Genomic DNA, 20,375 nt, shown 5'->3' on the forward strand with positions numbered 1-20,375 from the left:
TTTTTTTCAGCAGTAACCCCTCTTAGCATCTCTTTGGTATATGAAATACCACAAACTGGGGGGAGTACCACTGGACATATCTAGAGTAATGTTAAGCCTTTTCTACAACCTTTTCTTGATTCTTATAAAATTATCTGAAACAACAGGAATGGAACCAATATGAAACTGTTTGAGCCTGCTAAAATCTGATGAGCACTCTTACTCAGAATTGGAAATAGCATTAAGTTAATCACATGCATTGTGGAGAGAGCTTTCTGTTCTGGCTTCATGTGAAAAAGATCTGGGGTCTGAGTGTAAACACTGCTTGTGCAGTATCTCAACAAACTAATACCTACTTTTTGTGCTTACCATAACTTAGGGTATCTACTCTTCCTGCTCTGCCCTTCTGCCCCATCTCCGTTCCAACTGACTTTACAGTAACCATGAGTAACAGGGGTGATGGGAGAGGGATTTTGGCCCTCTTGGTCTGCTGCTGCTTAGTGGAGTTAGTACAGGATTTTACTCCTCTGAAGCAAAAATTAAAGTGAGGGCTAATTGCTTATTATGGAGTGCCATAATGTTCTAGTTGGCTTTTAACCAGGTTTGGAGTGAGGCTTTTCCTCTGGTAGTTCATTTATTTTCCTTATCTCCACAATGATAGGCAAGGAGAGACACACAGCCAGCTCAGGACAGGACACTAGATCATCTCACCTAGGCTCTTTCCCATGAAAGATTCCTACAGCTGGATTAGTAGTTAACACTTCTGTATTGAGAAACTGTTTCTCTTTTTGCGACCAAGGGTAGAGGTTGTTTGTTGCACTGCGAGTTTGAAGCACTATTTGGGGTGGAATAATAGAGTTCATACAAACTTACTCCACACCCTTATGTACCTTTGAAAGTATTGGTTGTGTGTAGTAGCTATGCATTAATTCCAGTAATGACAGACACTTTACTTTCTTTTTTTGAAGGTTAACTTTACTTTATGAAATTCTTAGCAGAGATTTAGAATTATGAGGATTTAAAGTGAATTGCCTCAGAACTAACCAGTGAAATATTTGATGCATTTGCAGAACTTGGTAGATCTGGCAGGCAGTGAAAGAGCTAGTCAAACAGGATCTGAAGGTGAGTATTAAATGAGGCTCCACTAACAACAGTCTGTTAATTAACCCCTATGAGAAACTATGATAGGAAATTATTTGATCCATGTGCTATTATGTTATTTACGGTTTATAAATAAGACCTTTTCCCCTTGGTAGGACAGGATCTACTCAGGAAAATACTGTAAATGCTGTAAAGTGCAAACAGTTAAATAGTAATATGCCTTTTCTAGAATTGCAGGCCCAGCAACAGTCCTGCACTGAGCTAATACAATGGGGATCACTCAGTGTAGATGCACCTGTAATAACAAAATCACAATAAGCTTTTTAGGGACCTGTGTGTCAAGGTGAAGAGGGAATAGATGGCTCACTCTTTAGTTCAGAGGAAGCTCACCTGTTAACAGTGACAGCATGAAGCTGCACAAAAGTGCCTTCATCAGAAAAAAGTGATCTGAGAGGGACACAAGTAGTAGTGTCTCTTACAGAGTGACTAACCTAAAACTTGTATCTAAGTCAGGTATGTTGTATGTGTAAATGTGGGCATTTGCAAAATTGAAACAGGAAGCAAAATTATAGTTCTTTTGGCCTCAGATGCTTACTAGGTAAAAGTTCCAAATGTTTATTTTTGGTTACTGTTTTATTTCAAAATTTGGCTATCATAAAGGATTGGGTACTGTCTGCTACTGGGTCAATAGTGCATTGTGGCACTTAAGGTTTAACTCTTGGACAACCAATCTCTCTGAGCATAACATAGCACAAAAGCTTGACAGGTTGCAAATGTGTCTTAGTATTGTTATAAATTTAAAAGAGTCCTAATAAAATGTGTGGTACCTAGGTGTTCGACTGAAGGAAGGCTGCAATATAAATCGGAGCTTGTTCATTCTGGGTCAAGTTATCAAAAAACTTTGTGATGACCCCTCTGGGTAAGCAACTGTTTGTACACCTATTATAAGATAAGGTGCTGCTAAACTAAGCACCTTAAACTAAATTAAAATCCTTTCTTTATAACCTTATGTAGATAACTGTTTCACATAACCTATTACCTCTAGAAAATGTATTTATCATGCTTATGCAGAAATCTAACTTTTTTTGTTGTTGTTGCCTCTTTTGTATTAGCTTCATAAATTACAGAGACAGCAAGCTGACTCGAATTCTGCAGAACTCCCTTGGAGGAAATGCTAAAACAGTTATTATTTGTACAATTACTCCTGTTTCTTTTGATGAGACACTCAGCACTCTTCAGGTAAAGCTTCTCACCTCTTCTCCAGCACTAGTAATTGTAGACAGGTTTAAGGAGTGGAAATGTAATCTGCTGGATCTTTAATGACTTGGTTCTTTTGAAGGGCTTCTGTAAACTCAGAATTTGAAATACTTTTTGTATACAGCATCTTTTCCCAATCATCTTGTGCTAGGTTGTCTACCTAGAGCTTTTTGGAAGTTGGAACTTCCAAAACTCAAAGCTCCTTCTCTCACTTTGCAGGCAGGAGATAACTACTTTTATCTCATTTGCCTTTTCCAAACCTAGTTAGAGAAGTCTTTGCTAGCACAAGATGTTAGGCACTACAGGAATTGAACTGTTAATAAACAGTATACATTCTGTAGGTAAGATTGTCCCCCTTTTTGATGATCTTTTCAGCTTTTTATTAAATAAATTGGGATACTCTTACTTGTTATGCCTCACGTTTTAGATATTAATATCAAGAAGGGAAAACTGAACCTTTTCAAAGCTTAGAAGACATTAAAAATAAGCTAATTCAAATACTTGTGTCCTATTATATGTTGCTCTTTATCTAATAAACTCTCCCTTTAATTCTGTTGGGAAATATGGGACAAAATAAGTCTTTTAGATATTTGTTCTTCAACTATTATCCATGAAAGACTGTTCTTCCAGTTTGCCAATACAGCCAAAGGAATGAAGAATACACCAAAAGTCAATGAAGTTCTTGATGATGATGCCCTCCTGAAAAGATACCGCAAAGAAATTCTGGACTTGAAAAAGCAGCTGGAGGAAGTATGTAATAAACTTAAATAAATCAATCCTTAGTACTGATAGCTATTTGGAGACTAACTGTTTTAAACCAAAACCAGTTAAATTTGGAGTAGGTGAACTCTTTGAAGTGGTATTTGCCATTTTTATTGAGAGAATAAAAATTGAATAGGTGATGAATAGTCTAGAAGAACTAATGATAGTCAACATCTGTGTGCAGGCTAAGGCTGATTGAGATCAACTGACAGAATTGTTAACTGGTTACATCTAATTAGTTGGTTAACATAATTAAGAAATAAAAATTTGTGATGCGTTATAGCACACTTTAACTGATCAAAAGAAATAACAAATCATATAATTAATGATCAAAACAAATCATATAACTAATTAATCTAAGAAGTGATTGAATGTCTAAGATCCCAACTTCATATAATTTCCTTCCTTATTGATGTCTAACTTCAGTTTGAGTTGCAGAAAGTTGCAACTGCATGAATATCACTGGCAAAATTTAGGTCATGTATTGGTGGAAGTTGCATTTAGAAAATGAACAATAGTAACTTCTCACCAAACTATGTAGTCTTTGATGTTTCTCCTTCTCTAAAAATCTATGGAGCTGCGAAAGAATCTTGCAAGTCTTGTTAGACCACAGATAATAAAACAAAGCACAGGAAAACAGTGCTGACTGTACTGTTCTAGTGCATTAAATCAAAGAATCAATGTTTTTGTTGCAAACTATAAATATCATTAGAAAAAAATTTAGAACAATTATGTCTTATTTTTAATGATAATGAATTTGCAGCATGAACTTGGGAGTATGTTTTTTATCTTCTGTGATAGCAGGTAGTAGTTACATTTGGGAGAATGCTCTTTTTATACCTAGAAAAATCTGAGGCTGTGTTGTTTCTGGGAGTTTTGACCACTTTTAAATACTCAGTCTACAGTCAAAATGTAGACTTAAACTACAGACTAAACTGTCATTTTCATTCTAAAAGATTAAAGACTTCTAGACTTAAAGGAGTATATGTGTGTAGTTGTTTTTAAGTATCAGGAATTGTGTATCTTCTGTAGGAGTGATTTCTCCTCTTAAGATGTCAGTGTAATTACTATTCTCTTTTTGGAAGGTATCTTCAAAAACTCAGATTCATGCAATGGAAAAGGACCAACTGGCCCAGCTGTTGGAAGAAAAAAATTCTCTTCAAAAAGTACAGGAGGACAGAATACGAAACTTAACTGAGATGCTGGTGACTTCTGCTTCCTTTGCCTCAAAAGAGAAAGTTAAAGTAAGCACCTGTTCAGATCTTAACCTGATAACTCTAAAATACTTTGCAAAAAGTGACATTACATACATAGGTTTATACTGACGATGAAGAGTAAGTGTATGATGGGTAATTTTCACTCTTTTTTCATATTTTTAAAGGGCTAATTTTTAAATTCTGTCAATTCAGAATTTAAATTGTTGCCTTGTGGTGAATAGACTGCAGGGACTTTTTTGCTTTCCAACTAATTTTGAGAAAATGGCAAAATGCTGTCTAGTTAACTGGTGATACAGGTACTGATACAGAGCTAGCCTGAGGCAACATTTACTCTCTGCCTAGTGGTTTGGTTTTATCCTTTTTTCTGTAAATATTTTTTTAAAGGCCAAGAGAAGAAGAAGAGTTACTTGGGCTCCTGGTAAAATAAACCAGGCAAACGTGAGCTTTTTTGAAGACTTTGAAAATGCAATGCCAACTGAAACAAAGAAAATGAAGTTGTCTCTGCCAGCAGTACCAGATGTGGAGGATTGTAAGTAACTACATGGTCTTTGAGGTCCTATCCAACCCAGACCATTTTATTTCATTTTCTGTAGAATTCCCAATAAATAACTTTGCAAGCACTGCATTACATTCCCCCAAGGGAATAAGTTGATCCTTTGATAGCGCAAATTAAAAAACAAAGTAACCACACTCCAAGGGTTGATGTACACTTTTCAATGAAAAGTGCTTCTGCTACCCCAACTTCACTTGATATTGAGCTTTTAATTCTTTAAACCAAAAGGGAAAGCTGTGAGGTAAATGGCAGGGTCTATGAACACTTGCCATGCAGCCTTCCCCACACCCCCTAGTATTTTGGGAAAGTGTTCTTTAACAGACTATCCATTTCAACCCATGTTCTTTTCCCAAAAATGGAGAGGTGTGTGTAAAATCCCCCAATCCTAAACAAGAATAGGAAGTCATTACTCAAAAGTCAGGTTGAGACAGAAATTCAAGGATTCATAAGGAGTGAACTGAAAATTGGAAAAGAAATTTTCTAAGAAGATTGAACTGTACACAAGAGGACAATTTAGCAGTATTGTTGCTGAATTACATCTTACATCCTTATTACCTCTCCTGTCAAACATGTATTTGCTTGTAAGTGGACTGTTCTGGGCTTTTTTTTTCTGCATGAGGGTGGGGTGCTTTTTTTCCTTATATCTTGCAGGGTATTGTTGAGTGGCTCTTTCCTTGACACTCAAACTTCTAGTCTGTACTTAACCATATATTCTGGATTTGATTTAGACTTCGTGATGAGATGGTCAACATGAGTGTAGGGATTGGACTTCAGTGGTGTTCCCTTTCAAAACAGAAAGTCATGAGAGTCAGAAGTCTTATCTTACTCTGTGTGCTGTGGTTTTGCCATTGAATGATTGTTTCCAATGTGGTAAAATTATTTTAGGAGAAAATTTTTGATGCTTAGTTTAAAATCTACTGGTACTTTTGTTAATACATCTTTCTTTTCAGCTACCTTAGAGAATTCTGGGTATGACAGCCATTGCCTGATGGTTCCTGATCAAATTTCAGAAGAAGATTGGATTGCTGGTCCTAACATGAATTGGGTAACATCATAATCTGTTTTGACTTTTTGATACTTCACATATGCCTAACATGCTTCTCAGTAATATCAGCCTTACTCTTCTGTAGAACAGCAGTGTTCTGTGTCTGCAGAATTATTGAAACTGGCTAGAAAGTCTCTTGGAATCTCTGTGAAGCTGTGGGATGGTTCTGTGCTTCTGTGGGTTTGTGGCAAATGATCCAGTCAACACTGGTCTTTAAACAGAATTAGCTATGTGCAAAGACAAGCAACAAGGAATATAATAGTCCACTTGCTTGATCTTGTCGATCTGCTAACTGAGGGTGTTTCTTTTTCTAGACCCAGAAAGACTTTGAAGAATCTGTGCAACTCTGTGAAGCATTAGCACTAGAAAAGGTAGGTCTGTTCTGAATTTTCTAGAAATAAGGCTGGTATTGCAGCAACAGCTTCTGAAGTTTCTTGTGCCACTTCTTCAGGATATTGCTGTAAACGAGGTCAACGTCCTGCAAGCTAACTTTGATAATCTAGTGCTGGAAAATGAGCAGTTGAAGTCAGAAATAAATGAACTGAAAGAGAAACTGAAGGAAAAAGCAGAAATAGATGAATTTGAAGCACTGGAAAAGCAAACACAAAAAGATCATGAGGTAAGGTGCATTGAAATAGAGACAGATAAATCCTCTATGCCCAAATGCTATCTGGAGTTCATTCAATGTACATAGCCTTGCATGCTGATTCACAAACAGATGGTGTTATAAGCTACATTCAGCAACAGAATGAATGAATGAACCCAGGATTTAAACTGGATTTACTTGGAGTGTAGAATTCAGACAAATTTTTGGAGAGTTACATACTGAAGCCTGGTTAAACATGTATTTATGTGTATTTGTATATGTTATTTTTATAAATCTGTGATCTGAATTTCACTCTAAACTTCTGTGTGGCAGTTATCTTGCTGCTTAAATACATTTTAGAACTGTTTTGAAGTTCAGGTATGGTTGCTGAACCGTATTTCCTATATTTCTTGTGTGAAACATCTTGTCTTAAATTCCAAGATAGTTCATTTTGGTAATCCATGAACTACATGAGCATTAACTTTGAACATATTATTTAGCTTAGTCGTGAAATTATTTTAAAACAATAGTAAGAATAGCAATAGTAAAAGCAAACATTGTATTTTGTGCCAGGAAGTCACAAAAAATGTGATGTTATCTACTGGATAACTTAGAATATAGGAAATGCTGACTTTCAGTTCTCTTCACTCTTTGTGTGGTTACTAGAGATGTTCCTTGTTTATCCAATTGTTTATGCTCTGATACTATAGCCTAAGATACTTGTATTAGCTTCTGCCTGCTTAAAGGCTGGACTGTGAAATAAGTTATGGCAAAAAGAACCCCAGACAAAACCAGTAACTTGAGGTCTTGAGACATGGATGTATTGTTCCATTTCTTTCCTGATACCTTTCTGGACATGACTTGTGCACATTAGTCTGTGTAATATCTTCTGATCATGACACTAATGCTGAAGTTTGTTACATGCTTTTGCATTTTTATTTCAGGCCACAATTTTAAAATGTCACTGCTTATTTGCATTGTGTTCCCAACAGTGATTTACAGATCTTAAAGAAATTTGCTCTATAAAATATTACCATTTAACTTGTATTTAAGATTCTATTTAGAAGACCCTTTGTATGTTCTATCTTCCTTAGCTAATGTTTAACAAATCCTAAGTTAGTTTTCCCTGCAAAGTTTTTGGGTATCTAATAGACACCGAAAACCAAAGTTTTTGGGTGTCTAAAGTAGCTTCCATTGCAAGAACTGCTTTTTAAATTATTTGTTTGCAGATATCTGATGACAGTCCATAAAATGTAAACATTTATTGATACCCATGTAGTAGATTACTTGTAGCAATACTGATAGGTCACATACATTACCAAATACATTAGATTAAATATATCAGTTTATAAAGGTAAACAACATAGGAATGCTCACAGGAGGGTGCTTGTTTTAAAGCTTTTCACTAATATTAAATTTGCAGATTGAATTTTCTTACCTTTGCTTGTGACTATACATAAGTACTTGTAGATGAGTGCTTATTGTAAAACTTTCCTAACACAGACCAATAGAAAGAAGTGGAAAAAGCTTCTAACTGAACTACTTGTGGCTTCTTTCAGAGAATGCCATTGAATGTGTTCATGGCTTGTTTAAGTTCCATTTTGGCATCTTCTCACTCCTGTCAGTGAATAGATTAAATCATAAATATCTGCACTGTGTCATAAAAAGCTGCTTAACATGACTGGACTTTGAAGTGTTGTGTCTGTACAATTTCTGCATTAATTGCTTTGATCACATTGCTCTTGCTTTTCAAACTATTGCAGATTAAATTGTACTTGAATCCTTTCTAATTACTGGGGAGCTAAAACACAGAGCTTTGCATCTCACATATCCACTTTGAAAGAATATGCAGCATCTTGCTTTGTAGCTGTTTAAGTAGATGTGTGAGTATACACTAATAAAAAAGAAAACACAAGATAGACTGGCTTGTTTTCATGGTGTTGGCAGCTAAAGCTACTGGTGTGGGTGCTTTTAACATCCTCTGCAATTTTGCTTTAATTTGCTCCACAGATTCAACTAATGCATGAAATTACCAACTTAAAGAATCTAATTTCAAATGCTGAAGTGTACAATGAGGAACTTGAGGTGAGCCTCTCCATGAATCTACAGATAGTAAGACTTTTGTGAAATGTGCTTGGTTTGTTTAGCTTGAAATACCATATCTGCTGAGGCCAAGCTAGACATCATTGTGCTTGGGGTGGATATGGCTAAGAGGGGGATATGGCTAAGAACCATGAATGCTTTCTGTGTAGGTTTTGATAAATTCGGATCTGAAAATCCAAACTGAGCACTCCAGTCTTCTTTCCTCCTTTCTTCCCCTCCAACTTTTAGGCAGAAATAAATTCCAAACTGGAACAGCTGAAGGAGAAAGAGAACAAAATAAAAATATTACAGAATCGTGTGGAAGAACTACAAAAAGCAGAAGTGGAAAAAAAGGAGACATCTTTTGCACTGGTAAACTTGATTTTTCTACTGGGTTGAGAGACTATTTTGTTCTTCTGAGTTGGATTAAATTTAGGTATAGCTTGGTATGATGAACATCTGCTTCACTACAGGTCTTGGGAAATTTTGTTTTACAAAGTTTAAAATGTAATTACTACATATCTTACAGCAGTAGTCTGGAGGAGTCAAGCTATGAGAAATGCTGCTGTTTATCCTGTCTCTCAAACAACCTGCTACTCTTCCTCTTAAAGTAAACTTAGTGGGTTTTCTAAGCCTGCACTTACATCTTAACCACATTAAAATGAGCACATTAAGTTTATAATGGCTCTGTCGTGTTTTACTTCTTTAAGTGTTGTCTTTTTCAGGGAGATTGTGATAAACTAACTGAAAAAATTCAGCAGCTGAATAAATCCCTCTTAGACAGTGAAACCATAGCCTTGGATGCCAAAAAAGAATCTGCTTTTCTCAGAAGTGAAAATTTGGAGTTGAAGGAGAAGATGGCAAGTACATGTTGAACTGCATTTATAACTGCACCCAATGCTGTTAAGGGCCTGTCTGCTTCCAGGCTTGTGAAGGAGGCCATCAGTGTGGTGGAACACTCATCATTAGCTTTCTCCAAATACTCTAAGTAATACTTTTATTATGCAATTTGTGCAAAATGGGTCTTCAGGAAAGAGATAAAAAGAAAGTAAAGGCTTTTTCCATAGGAGTGGGTGGTTAGTTTTAAGTTTACCAGGAGGGAGAGAGAGAGATCAAAGAAGCAGTCTTTAGTGCATTATTAGGACATAAGACTTCAGACCTAATTTTACCAGAGGACAAAGGAGAATAAGAGATGTGGACTCAGAAGTGGGATGGAGCTTACTTTGAGCTTTCCAACAGTAAAGACAAAATAGTAGCAGCAGTTGTGGCCCTGAACTCGAAGGCATGTTTTCCTAGAGGACTCTGACAGGAATGCAATTAAGTTGTGCCTTAGTCTGCCATATTTATCAAGGTCAAAGCTGGTCAGAGTGACAACAGAAAATGTACCAGATGCATTATTTAAATGTCAAGTACATAGACTTTTACTCTGTGTGACTTATATGTTGTATTGTTTTCCTGAAGAATGAACTCTTAAATGACCATAACCAAATGCAAAAGGATGTCCAGTTATATCAAAGCCAAATAGAAGCGGGAAAAGCCAGTTACCGAAAAATGCAAGCTGACTTGCAGAGAGAGCTGCAATCTTTATTTCAAGAAAACACAAGACTAACTTCACTGATGGAGGGTAAAGTTCCAAAAGGTACTGGTCCAAGTGGTGCCTTTTCCCTGCTCCCTCTCTCCTCCCCTTGCCCTGTAATGGTGGGAGGATAGGCAAGGCTTTGGCTCTTGTCTTCTTCCATATATGGAGACTCTGGTTAGTATAAAGCAACCAAAGTATCTGGTATTGCTGGCATGGAGGAACTACTTGAGCACTTCCTTGAACATTCTGGAAAATTGCAGCTTGCAAAATATTTTGCACTGTCAAGTTAATGAAGATTGTTAGAGAGGATCTAAGATTAACTGGATATCAACCTAAGAAGTGCTGACTGCTTTTCTGACCAGGAGCTTTGTCTTATAATTGTTGGCAACAGTAAAATGTACTTCTCTGGAATTAAAACAATATAACATCCAGAATGAAATATAAACATTCTGCTTAAATTAAAATATGCTCTTTTCTCTTGCACTTGCTTATTAGTTTAAACTGCATTTTCTAGACTTGCTTTCTCATGTGGAGCTGGAAAAAAAGGCAGCTGACTTAAAAGGAGAACTAGAAAATGCTTTGAAAGAGAATGCACTTCTACAGAAACAAGTAAATGAGCTATCAGAATTTCAATCGCTACCAAATACAGTTGAGGCACAAAAGAAAGAGGTAAAAAAAAAAATCTAACTTTTTCTTGGTTTTGTATTGCTCTTCACTGGTAATGTACTAATGGAGGCCTGTTGGATATTGAAGCTTTAAAGCCAAAAGTTGTCATGAGTGAATCTGAGATTTTACAGTTAAGTTTGTTAAATTGTTGCTTCTCAGTTATTTAATATTTGTACTGAGTAATAAGTTTGTTTAGTTTAATATGTTTAGTCACTGACTACTATAATTATGCATTATTTTCTAGTCCAACCTTGCATGTCTATTTGCTGTGGTCACCACTGACAACTGAATGTAGAAATACAATGGTGTTTGATCCTGGGCACTATTTTAGGACTGATTTTTTTTTTTTTTTTTTTTTGTGTAACTGGACAAAGAGAAAATGTCAAGATCTCATAGCAGAAATTCTGCTTGAGAAGTTAGAGATGTACCTTGCAAATTCTGGAAAACTTGTTAGGAAACTTTTTCTATTTCCTAGCAGGTAAGGGATTACTAGACTAAGTATGCTGCAAAGGTTTTAAAGGGTTGGTGTGCAAACACTTTCTAGCTTTCTTTGGTTTAAGAACCACTTGCACAGTGAAAATTATTCAGGGCAAGTAATCTACAAACTTATTAATGCTTTGTCTACTTCCACTAATCAACAAAATGTAATTAAATGTTAACAACTTTCTCTATATTGATGCCTTAAGGTTTTAGCGTTTATATTGTTCAGATTCTGTACTGCATTAGTGTATAACTCTGAACTCTATATGAAACACTAGTTAGCTGTCTTCACATTTTGGTCAGACTGAACAATCCTTCTGGGCTTGGGAACCAAGGTCAAACCACTTACCTCAGGCCCTGGAAAATATAAACAAAAGTCAATCAGGGAGGGGAGGCAAAAGCAAACCAGGGGAATGTGTCTTTTACCTGAAGCTATAGTTGGACAATTAACTTCTGATATGCAAACAGACCAAACTTCTGTCTGAGAAATCTTGTGACTGTTGTTCATCTAGGGTGTAGCCTCTGCCAGGCTTTTGCACTGCCCAAGGTGAATCCTTCAAAGCCCTTTAATAAATACCTACTTTATTCTCTCTAACTCTGTCTTGCCTCTGTTCTAAGTAGCCAGTCCAAGGCATCAGTATCAAGAAAGTATTGATAAATGTAAAAATTCAGTTTAGGAGTCCAGTCTTAGCTCAAACATAGGAAATAGGAAGTATTGAAGAACATCTAAAGAGTTAGAAGAGAGATTTCAGGACTTAGGAATCCTTCTCTTTTAAAGATTCTTTGCTAGACAGTTCCTCCCAAAAGAGAAAAACCCAATGCATTGTGTATGTTTGCCTGCACTTTATTTCCTACATCTTCATATGTACCTGGTTTTTATTATTTAGTTCTGACAAATACCGATTTAGAAACCGCTATATATTAATATTGTTTTCTGTTGGCAGATTGTTGAAAGATGTGAGGAGTTACACTTATTAAAATTGGAAAATGAAAAGCTGCTTTCTGAAGTAGCTGATAATGAAATGAGACTTAAACATATGTCTGAAGAAATTGAAAAATCAAAAGACAATCTCACCGATGTACAATTGAAATACACAAAGTGTAATGAGGAATATGTAGCACTTAAACAGCTCCATGAAGAGATAGAACAAAAATACATTGCTGCATCAGAAACTAATGAACAAATGAAGCTCCAAATAGAATGCCTATCTAAAGAAGCACAAGAGTCTAAAACAATTTTGGATGAAGTGAAATTAGAGGTCAGTGTCAGCTTGCTCCTTTTTACATATGAGACTTGAGGAATTAATTTATAGTGCTAAAAAAACCTGTATAAAATGTTTTTGGAGAAATACTCTGAAAGGTATAAATTACATGATCACTGGCTTCCTCTGGCATGAGTGGGTGCTACTTACTCTGTGCCAAGACTATTGAAGGCTTAGTCAGCTCAATGGACTCTTTTTGTAGGAAAAGAAATGTAATTGCTCTAGATTCTTCCGTAATTGACCTTTTAATGCTTCTTTTTCCATTCTTAAGTAATACCTTTATTATGTAAGTTTTTTTCTATCAGTGCTGCTCTCACCTACTCTATATAAAGGCATAGAAACAAAGTTTCCTCTTTGGGAACTGGAGACCTTTTAGAACATGAGTTCTTTCAAACCAGAGGGAATAGCAACAGTAATTGACCATTTGGCCAGAATAGAAAAAATATAAAAAAATTTTAAAGACAGGGAAGTGAAGCATACATATTTTTGACAAAGCTTTGGGCACTGCTCTGGCTGTCATATTCCAACTATGGCTTTGATAATTCCTAAGCTATGCTACAGTTTGATGTGTATGTTTTAGTAAGACTTTTGCTACTAAGGAGCCATCACAGGAAAGTTCCATAAACAAATGCTTATTAATAGTGGTAAGAGTGTAAGTAGTGACTTACAGAGAAATCATGACCTTGCTAGCTAGCATCTTTCTTCCTTTCTAAGCTCATAAAAGCTCATTATATGTACTGTGAGAACATGTACATATAATGGAGTTCTGCATTATAATGCAAGTGTCTGTCCTTTTCCTTTCCACACTAAAGCTCTCTAGCAAAATGAAAGAACTGGAAGAGAAAGAAGCAGAGCAAAAACAACTTCTTGAGCTAAAAGAAAATCTTGTTCGGACTCAGCAGAAGTTAAACAAACTGGAGCAATTAAAAGAGAAGGAAAGGATTAGTGAAGTGAGACTGGAGGCCAAAGACTTGGAGATCCAGGCAGTCTTGCAGCAGCTTACAGAATGTCAGGAAGAAATAAAAACTCTAACCCAGGAAAGAGATGACCTGAAGCAAAAAGAGGAGTTTCTCCAAGCTGAAACAGAGCAACTCAGAGAGGATATAAAGGACACTGTTTCAATGGTAGGAGAAGGACTTTAAAATTATATTAATATTTAGGAGAATATAGGAGTGGGAGTTTCTGTGGTTGTTCTTAATCAAGGAATGCTTACTAATACTAAAAAATACATGTATTTTCTTTGTGGATTTTCTCTCTTGTATTCCAAAGAACATCTTGGCACATGAAGATTTGAGAAATACACAGAATTCTCTGAAGGAATCCCAAAAATCTGTCAAGAAGTTGGAACAAACTGTTTCTGAAAAAGAATCTCAGATTCTGAGTGTGGAAGAGGCACTAGGAAAAACCATTAAAGAACTCCAAATACAGGTAAAACTTTATGCAATAATTAAAACAAGGCCAGTTAATCTGCTTCTAGTCTCTTCTGCATCTCTCTTTCTTAAAAACTTTCCGGGCTCTTGATAGCGAGTGTGCAGGAAAAGAGTACTGCCTAATCCAAGTCTTGACCAGCTGCTGCTGTTTCTGTAGAGCTTCAAGGGGTAATGTACAGTCAAATTAACTTTTGCTTAACTTGTGTGCCCCATGGTTGTGGATTTGAGTGGTGGCATTGGATAGGAAATGGAAAAGGAGATGAGGGTTACTTAAGTGTAGAAATGAGGCTGATTTATATTTAAAATAGAAATTTCGTTATTTATAACAGTCCCAATGAGAACTGTAAGACATGATTGTCAATGGCAACTCAGATCCCAATATATCACAGAAGCCTGTTATAAATACTGTAGGAGAGTGAATGAAACAAAACTTTGGCATTTGATTTTATATTGAATTCATGAAAACACTGTCTTTGCATTTTTTAAATAGATCTCAGAAATGACAGAAGAAATGAAAATCATCACATCAGAGAGAGATCAGCTTGCTGAGGAAAAATCAGAAAGTAATACCTGTAGAGAAAGTGATCAGCTTCAGCTGCAAAAGGAACAAATCATTTTTCTTACCAAAGAGAACCGTTCATTGCAGGACAAGCTGGACAGTTTACTTTTGAAAACAGAGGAGTGTGGGGAAGGAACTTGGGTAATTATGCTAAAGCTGTAATGGGAAGCTTGCTTATTTAAACTTTTGCTCGAGTGAAAAAATTGCAAAACACACTGCAGAAAAGGGTCAAGGTACTTTACTGTGCCTCATTAAACTCCAAGTTTATTATGGTTTACTTGAGATATAGGCCACCCATATTGTTTACATAAATAAATGTGTATATATACATATATATGGACATCCAGTAAGAGAAGGACTATAAATAGAACATTAACTTGATACAGGATAGTAATGATATGTACTGTTCTGCAAAGGAATGTTCTATAATTGAGTAGATGAAGCTAAAAACTCATCTGAAAAGGGTGGATTAGGTGTTCTAAAGCAAAGGTAGAACTTTTTTACTGACACTGAAAGGGACATTGCACAGATGACTTCTTGTAATTGTAATTGGATGTGCTGATTACACTTTTCTGTGTGTGCTTTTATAGCAGTGTTGCTGTCTGTTGTACATAATGAACCTGTCAAAGGTGTCAGATATGTTTTTCCTAAAAGTACTTCCTGCATGTGTTTACTTGAATCTCTTACAAAATAGATACCACAGACTCAAGGACAATCTATGGAGCAAGAGTTATTGCTTCTGAGAGAAGAGCTGAGCCAGGCACAACAGAAATTGCATGAAATGGAGGAAGCAAAGGCCAGTGAATATCAAGGAGAACCCGAAAAAATGGAGAGAACAGTTGTTATTCCAAAACCACATGACTCCCAGGAAGTCAGCATCCAGACTGAAAGAGATGATGATGAATTTAAAATGCAACTGGAAAATCTCCAGAATGAGAGAGACCAGCTAAGAGAAATGCTACAGGAGACAATTAGCAAGGTAATAAAAGTAGCTCTCTCCCCATAGGAGAACAGCTCTAGTGGATTTCTTCAATTTTTGGAAGGGTGGTTCAGGTGTCAATGTGTTAATGTACTTTTATTGTGTCCAAAGAACTCAGAGATACAGGAGGAGTTGAGATGTACTCGTGAATGTCTTGCACAGCAGCAGGAGAAGATTGTGGAGCTGAAAGGAAGTATTTCAGAGAAAGAAAACCAGCTCTCAAAGGTGCAAGGGGCATTGAAGGAGAAAACTGATGAGCTGCAGCAGAAGGTCAGAAGCAGTTTTGTCAAGAAAATTACAAGTTCTGCTGAATTTGGTGGTCCATGTCTACTGCACACTTCAGTTTCTAGAGCTCCAGTAGATGTACTAAAGAATCCCTTTATTTATAACTAAAGATGTCTTGGTGCTAAATGAATGAATATTATTTAGTATCAAAAATGCACTTTAAACTCTCTCTCTTCTCAGTCTTACATTTTATACATTCCAATAATGTCATTTAGCTATCTGATTCTGAAGATCCTTGAGCAACTTTAGGAGAGCTTAGGTCATGTTTTAATTTTAACTCTATTATCAATTGGTTCTCTGCTTTTTGTTTTCATGTCCGAAGCCAGTGTGGATTGTAGGCTTCATTTTTAACTCTCAGTAATGTCTCCTGTCTACTATGGATAGAGCAACCAAGGCATTTCTATGGATTTAGAATGTCTTGCATGTTTTCCCTCATTTTACTTCTGCCTTCCACTGAGACAGAAGCACTGACATTTGATTGGCTTTTAAGCAAAATTGGGTGGTTTTTTTTTTTATTTTTGGCTTACTATATCTGGAAACCACTGGGGGTATTATTTTCCCTAAAACAATCCATTTACAACAACCCATATGTATAGACACTGCTTCTGGATGATGATCCAACGACACTCTTCAATCTAAACTTCGTTGCTGGGACAAGAAATCTTAGGAGCATATAATGTTACTGGTTGTATTTTCTCCAAAGCATCAAGTTATTTTTGCCCATGCAAGAGGTGATTACAAATACCAATCCTGCTTTGGATTTGTTCTTTGCAGCTCACTGAAGTCACTGAAAACCTGACTCGCGTCTCAGCTGAGTATGGCGACCTCCTGGCAGAAAAGCAGCAAACTGAAAGGGCAATGAGTGAGCAGCTTGAGAGAATCACTTCACTTAACAAGGAGAAGGATGAGCTTCAGCACATGGTAGAGACTTGTAAGGAAAGGGAAGAACACTTGTTAAAGGTTCAGAGGCAGTCAGAGACTTTGAAGGACAGCCTGACAAACAAGGTGCGGAGTTTTGGTGTTTGGTCAATACTTTGTATTCTGATGTTTTCTCAATGGTGTGCTAAACTCTTTCTCCACCTAAATCCTATTTAATTTTTATTTCTCAGAGGATCATTTTTGTGCTGGCACGCAAACATGAACTTTGGAAGATGTTCTACTTTGGTTGTACTGGTTTAATGTTATGAACACTGTAGGAGAGTGACTGAAACAAATCTTTGGCATTTAATTTTAAATTGAATTAATGAAAACGCTGTCTTTGCATATTTTTTTTAATAGATCTCAGAAATGACAGAAGAAATGAAAATCATCACATCAGAGAGAGATCAGCTTCAGGTGCAAAAGGAACAAATCATTTTCCTTACACGAGAGAACCGTTCATTGCAGGAGAAGCTGGACAGTTTACTTTTGAAAACAGAGGAGTTTGGGGAAGGAACTTGGGTAATTATGCTAAAGCTGTAATGGCAAGCTTGCTTATTTAAACTTTTGCTTGAGTGAAATAATTTGCAAAAGCTGCAGACCATTAAAGAGCAAATTTATTGTTTACTTGAGGTATAACTACCAATATATTCATGAATGTACGTCTGGCACCAGAATGTGACAAATGTTTTTCTGTTAGTAAAATATTGACTTGATTTAGGATGGAGATGTTCTGCATTGATCTGCTCATGGATATAGTTCTTATAATCAAGTAAGGTGAAGTTAAAATTTACTCATCTGTAGAGTAATTCTGCTTTTTTAAAGCATAACTAGAATTGACTTTGTCCTTTTTCAATGGAAGGGACATAGCAACCAACACTTTCTATAACTGCATGTGCTGATTGTACCTTTGTGTGTGGGAGAGTGTGTGTGTGTATATATATATATATATATATATACAAACACAGGCACATGTATATAATGTAAACTTCAAAAGAAAAGTATTGTATGTGCATTTATTTTTATTATTGAAGAGGCCTTGGAAAAATTTCAAGTAAATAATTTTCTGGGCCTACCTAGCATTTTATACTTTTGAGACTACAAATAGAGATAAGGTCTCTAGTTTTAAGATGGCAGAGGTTTGTTGCTGGGCATTTTTGTTGCTGATATTCCCTCTAGGCTTTAAGTATGCTAGTGAAATACTACTTCTGATAAATTCTTTAGAAGTTTTTGCTTCAAGGTTTATTTTCACATGTTTCTTATTTTACTAAAGAAACTTATTTAACATGGACTTTGGTCAAATTTTAATACTCTAAAAGAAGTACAAATCTGTCTAAAGCAGTGTTGCTGTCTGTTGTACATAATGAACCTGTCAAAGGTGTCAGATATGTTTTTCCTAAAAGTACTTCCTGCATGTGTTTACTTGAATCTCTTACAAAATAGATACCACAGACTCAAGGACAATCTATGGAGCAAGAGTTATTGCTTCTGAGAGAAGAGCTGAGCCAGGCACAACAGAAATTGCATGAAATGGAGGAAGCAAAGGCCAGTGAATATCAAGGAGAACCCGAAAAAATGGAGAGAACAGTTGTTATTCCAAAACCACATGACTCCCAGGAAGTCAGCATCCAGACTGAAAGAGATGATGATGAATTTAAAATGCAACTGGAAAATCTCCAGAATGAGAGAGACCAGCTAAGAGAAATGCTACAGGAGACAATTAGCAAGGTAATAAAAGTAGCTCTCTCCCCATAGGAGAACAGCTCTAGTGGATTTCTTCAATTTTTGGAAGGGTGGTTCAGGTGTCAATGTGTTAATGTACTTTTATTGTGTCCAAAGAACTCAGAGATACAGGAGGAGTTGAGATGTACTCGTGAATGTCTTGCACAGCAGCAGGAGAAGATTGTGGAGCTGAAAGGAAGTATTTCAGAGAAAGAAAACCAGCTCTCAAAGGTGCAAGGGGCATTGAAGGAGAAAACTGATGAGCTGCAGCAGAAGGTCAGAAGCAGTTTTGTCAAGAAAATTACAAGTTCTGCTGAATTTGGTGGTCCATGTCTACTGCACACTTCAGTTTCTAGAGCTCCAGTAGATGTACTAAAGAATCCCTTTATTTATAACTAAAGATGTCTTGGTGCTAAATGAATGAATATTATTTAGTATCAAAAATGCACTTTAAACTCTCTCTCTTCTCAGTCTTACATTTTATACATTCCAATAATGTCATTTAGCTATCTGATTCTGAAGATCCTTGAGCAACTTTAGGAGAGCTTAGGTCATGTTTTAATTTTAACTCTATTATCAATTGGTTCTCTGCTTTTTGTTTTCATGTCCGAAGCCAGTGTGGATTGTAGGCTTCATTTTTAACTCTCAGTAATGTCTCCTGTCTACTATGGATAGAGCAACCAAGGCATTTCTATGGATTTAGAATGTCTTGCATGTTTTCCCTCATTTTACTTCTGCCTTCCACTGAGACAGAAGCACTGACATTTGATTGGCTTTTAAGCAAAATTGGGTGTTTTTTTTTTTTTATTTTTGGCTTACTATATCTGGAAACCACTGGGGGTATTATTTTCCCTAAAACAATCCATTTATAACAACCCATATGTATAGACACTGCTTCTGGATGATGATCCAACGACACTCTTCAATCTAAACTTCGTTGCTGGGACAAGAAATCTTAGGAGCATATAATGTTACTGGTTGTATTTTCTCCAAAGCATCAAGTTATTTTTGCCCATGCAAGAGGTGATTACAAATAACAGTCCTGCTTTGGATTTGTTCTTTGCAGCTCACTGAAGTCACTGAAAACCTGACTCGCGTCTCAGCTGAGTATGGCGACCTCCTGGCAGAAAAGCAGCAAACTGAAAGGGCAATGAGTGAGCAGCTTGAGAGAATCACTTCACTTAACAAGGAGAAGGATGAGCTTCAGCACATGGTAGAGACTTGTAAGGAAAGGGAAGAACACTTGTTAAAGGTTCAGAGGCAGTCAGAGACTTTGAAGGACAGCCTGACAAACAAGGTGCGGAGTTGTGGTGTTTGGTCACTACTTTGTATTCTGATGTTTTCTCAATGGTGTGCCATACTCTTTCTCCACCTAAATCCTATTTAATTTTTATTTCTCAGAGGATCATTTTTGTGCTGGCACGCAAACATGAACTTGGGTGAAGGGTTTTGTCTAAGTTTGATTTCTACTGATATTTAGCAATAACATCCTTATCTTGTCTCAGATTTGTAACCTTGATTGGAGTGGTTCTTCTTTGCAATGAATGTGAATTTATCTGAGTGCATATTTAATACAGTAATCTTTAATTGCAGATAGATTCCCAACTTCTTGAAAGGCACTGTGTAAACAGCATGAACTTAAATGGGTTTTGAATCTTTGGTGCATTGCCCCCTCTCAAAGGTGCAAGGGGCATTGAAGGAAAAAACTGATGAGCTGCAGCAGAAGGTCAGAAGCAGATTTGTCAAAAAAATTAGAAATTCTGCTGAATTTGGTGGTCCATGTCTACTGCCACTTCAGTTTCTAGAGCTCCAGTAGATGTACTAAAGAATCCCTTTATTTATAACTAATGATGTCTTGGTGCTAAATGAATGAATATTATTTAGTATCAAAAATGCACTTTAACCTCTCTCTT

The 20,375-nt window shown here is 36.4% G+C and overlaps 1 protein-coding gene across 3 annotated transcripts in view; it reads left to right on the forward strand.

The window, feature by feature from the left end:
* CENPE (centromere protein E) overlaps nt 1–20,375 on the forward strand; it is a 37,807-nt gene that overhangs the window by 5,172 nt on the left and 12,260 nt on the right. Inside the window, exons 9-33 of one of the 3 annotated variants that reach the window (XM_059471021.1) lie at nt 1,050–1,101; nt 1,912–1,999; nt 2,193–2,319; nt 2,968–3,087; nt 4,185–4,343; nt 4,701–4,845; nt 5,820–5,914; nt 6,229–6,285; nt 6,366–6,533; nt 8,511–8,585; nt 8,832–8,954; nt 9,308–9,442; nt 10,044–10,221; nt 10,676–10,830; nt 12,252–12,566; nt 13,382–13,693; nt 13,839–13,997; nt 14,490–14,699; nt 15,253–15,537; nt 15,649–15,807; nt 16,597–16,827; nt 17,101–17,262; nt 18,184–18,468; nt 18,580–18,738; nt 19,529–19,759. In XM_059471021.1, the coding sequence (XP_059327004.1) occupies nt 1,050–1,101; nt 1,912–1,999; nt 2,193–2,319; nt 2,968–3,087; nt 4,185–4,343; nt 4,701–4,845; nt 5,820–5,914; nt 6,229–6,285; nt 6,366–6,533; nt 8,511–8,585; nt 8,832–8,954; nt 9,308–9,442; nt 10,044–10,221; nt 10,676–10,830; nt 12,252–12,566; nt 13,382–13,693; nt 13,839–13,997; nt 14,490–14,699; nt 15,253–15,537; nt 15,649–15,807; nt 16,597–16,827; nt 17,101–17,262; nt 18,184–18,468; nt 18,580–18,738; nt 19,529–19,759 (4,185 nt within the window). The remainder of the gene's footprint in view (nt 1–1,049; nt 1,102–1,911; nt 2,000–2,192; nt 2,320–2,967; nt 3,088–4,184; nt 4,344–4,700; nt 4,846–5,819; nt 5,915–6,228; nt 6,286–6,365; nt 6,534–8,510; nt 8,586–8,831; nt 8,955–9,307; nt 9,443–10,043; nt 10,222–10,675; nt 10,831–12,251; nt 12,567–13,381; nt 13,694–13,838; nt 13,998–14,489; nt 14,700–15,252; nt 15,538–15,648; nt 15,808–16,596; nt 16,828–17,100; nt 17,263–18,183; nt 18,469–18,579; nt 18,739–19,528; nt 19,760–20,375) is intronic. The other 2 variants (XM_059471022.1, XM_059471024.1) reach the window with 2 other exon arrangements.

This window comes from Ammospiza nelsoni, chromosome 4, assembly GCF_027579445.1.
Source record: "Ammospiza nelsoni isolate bAmmNel1 chromosome 4, bAmmNel1.pri, whole genome shotgun sequence".
Classification (NCBI taxonomy): domain Eukaryota; kingdom Metazoa; phylum Chordata; class Aves; order Passeriformes; family Passerellidae; genus Ammospiza; species Ammospiza nelsoni.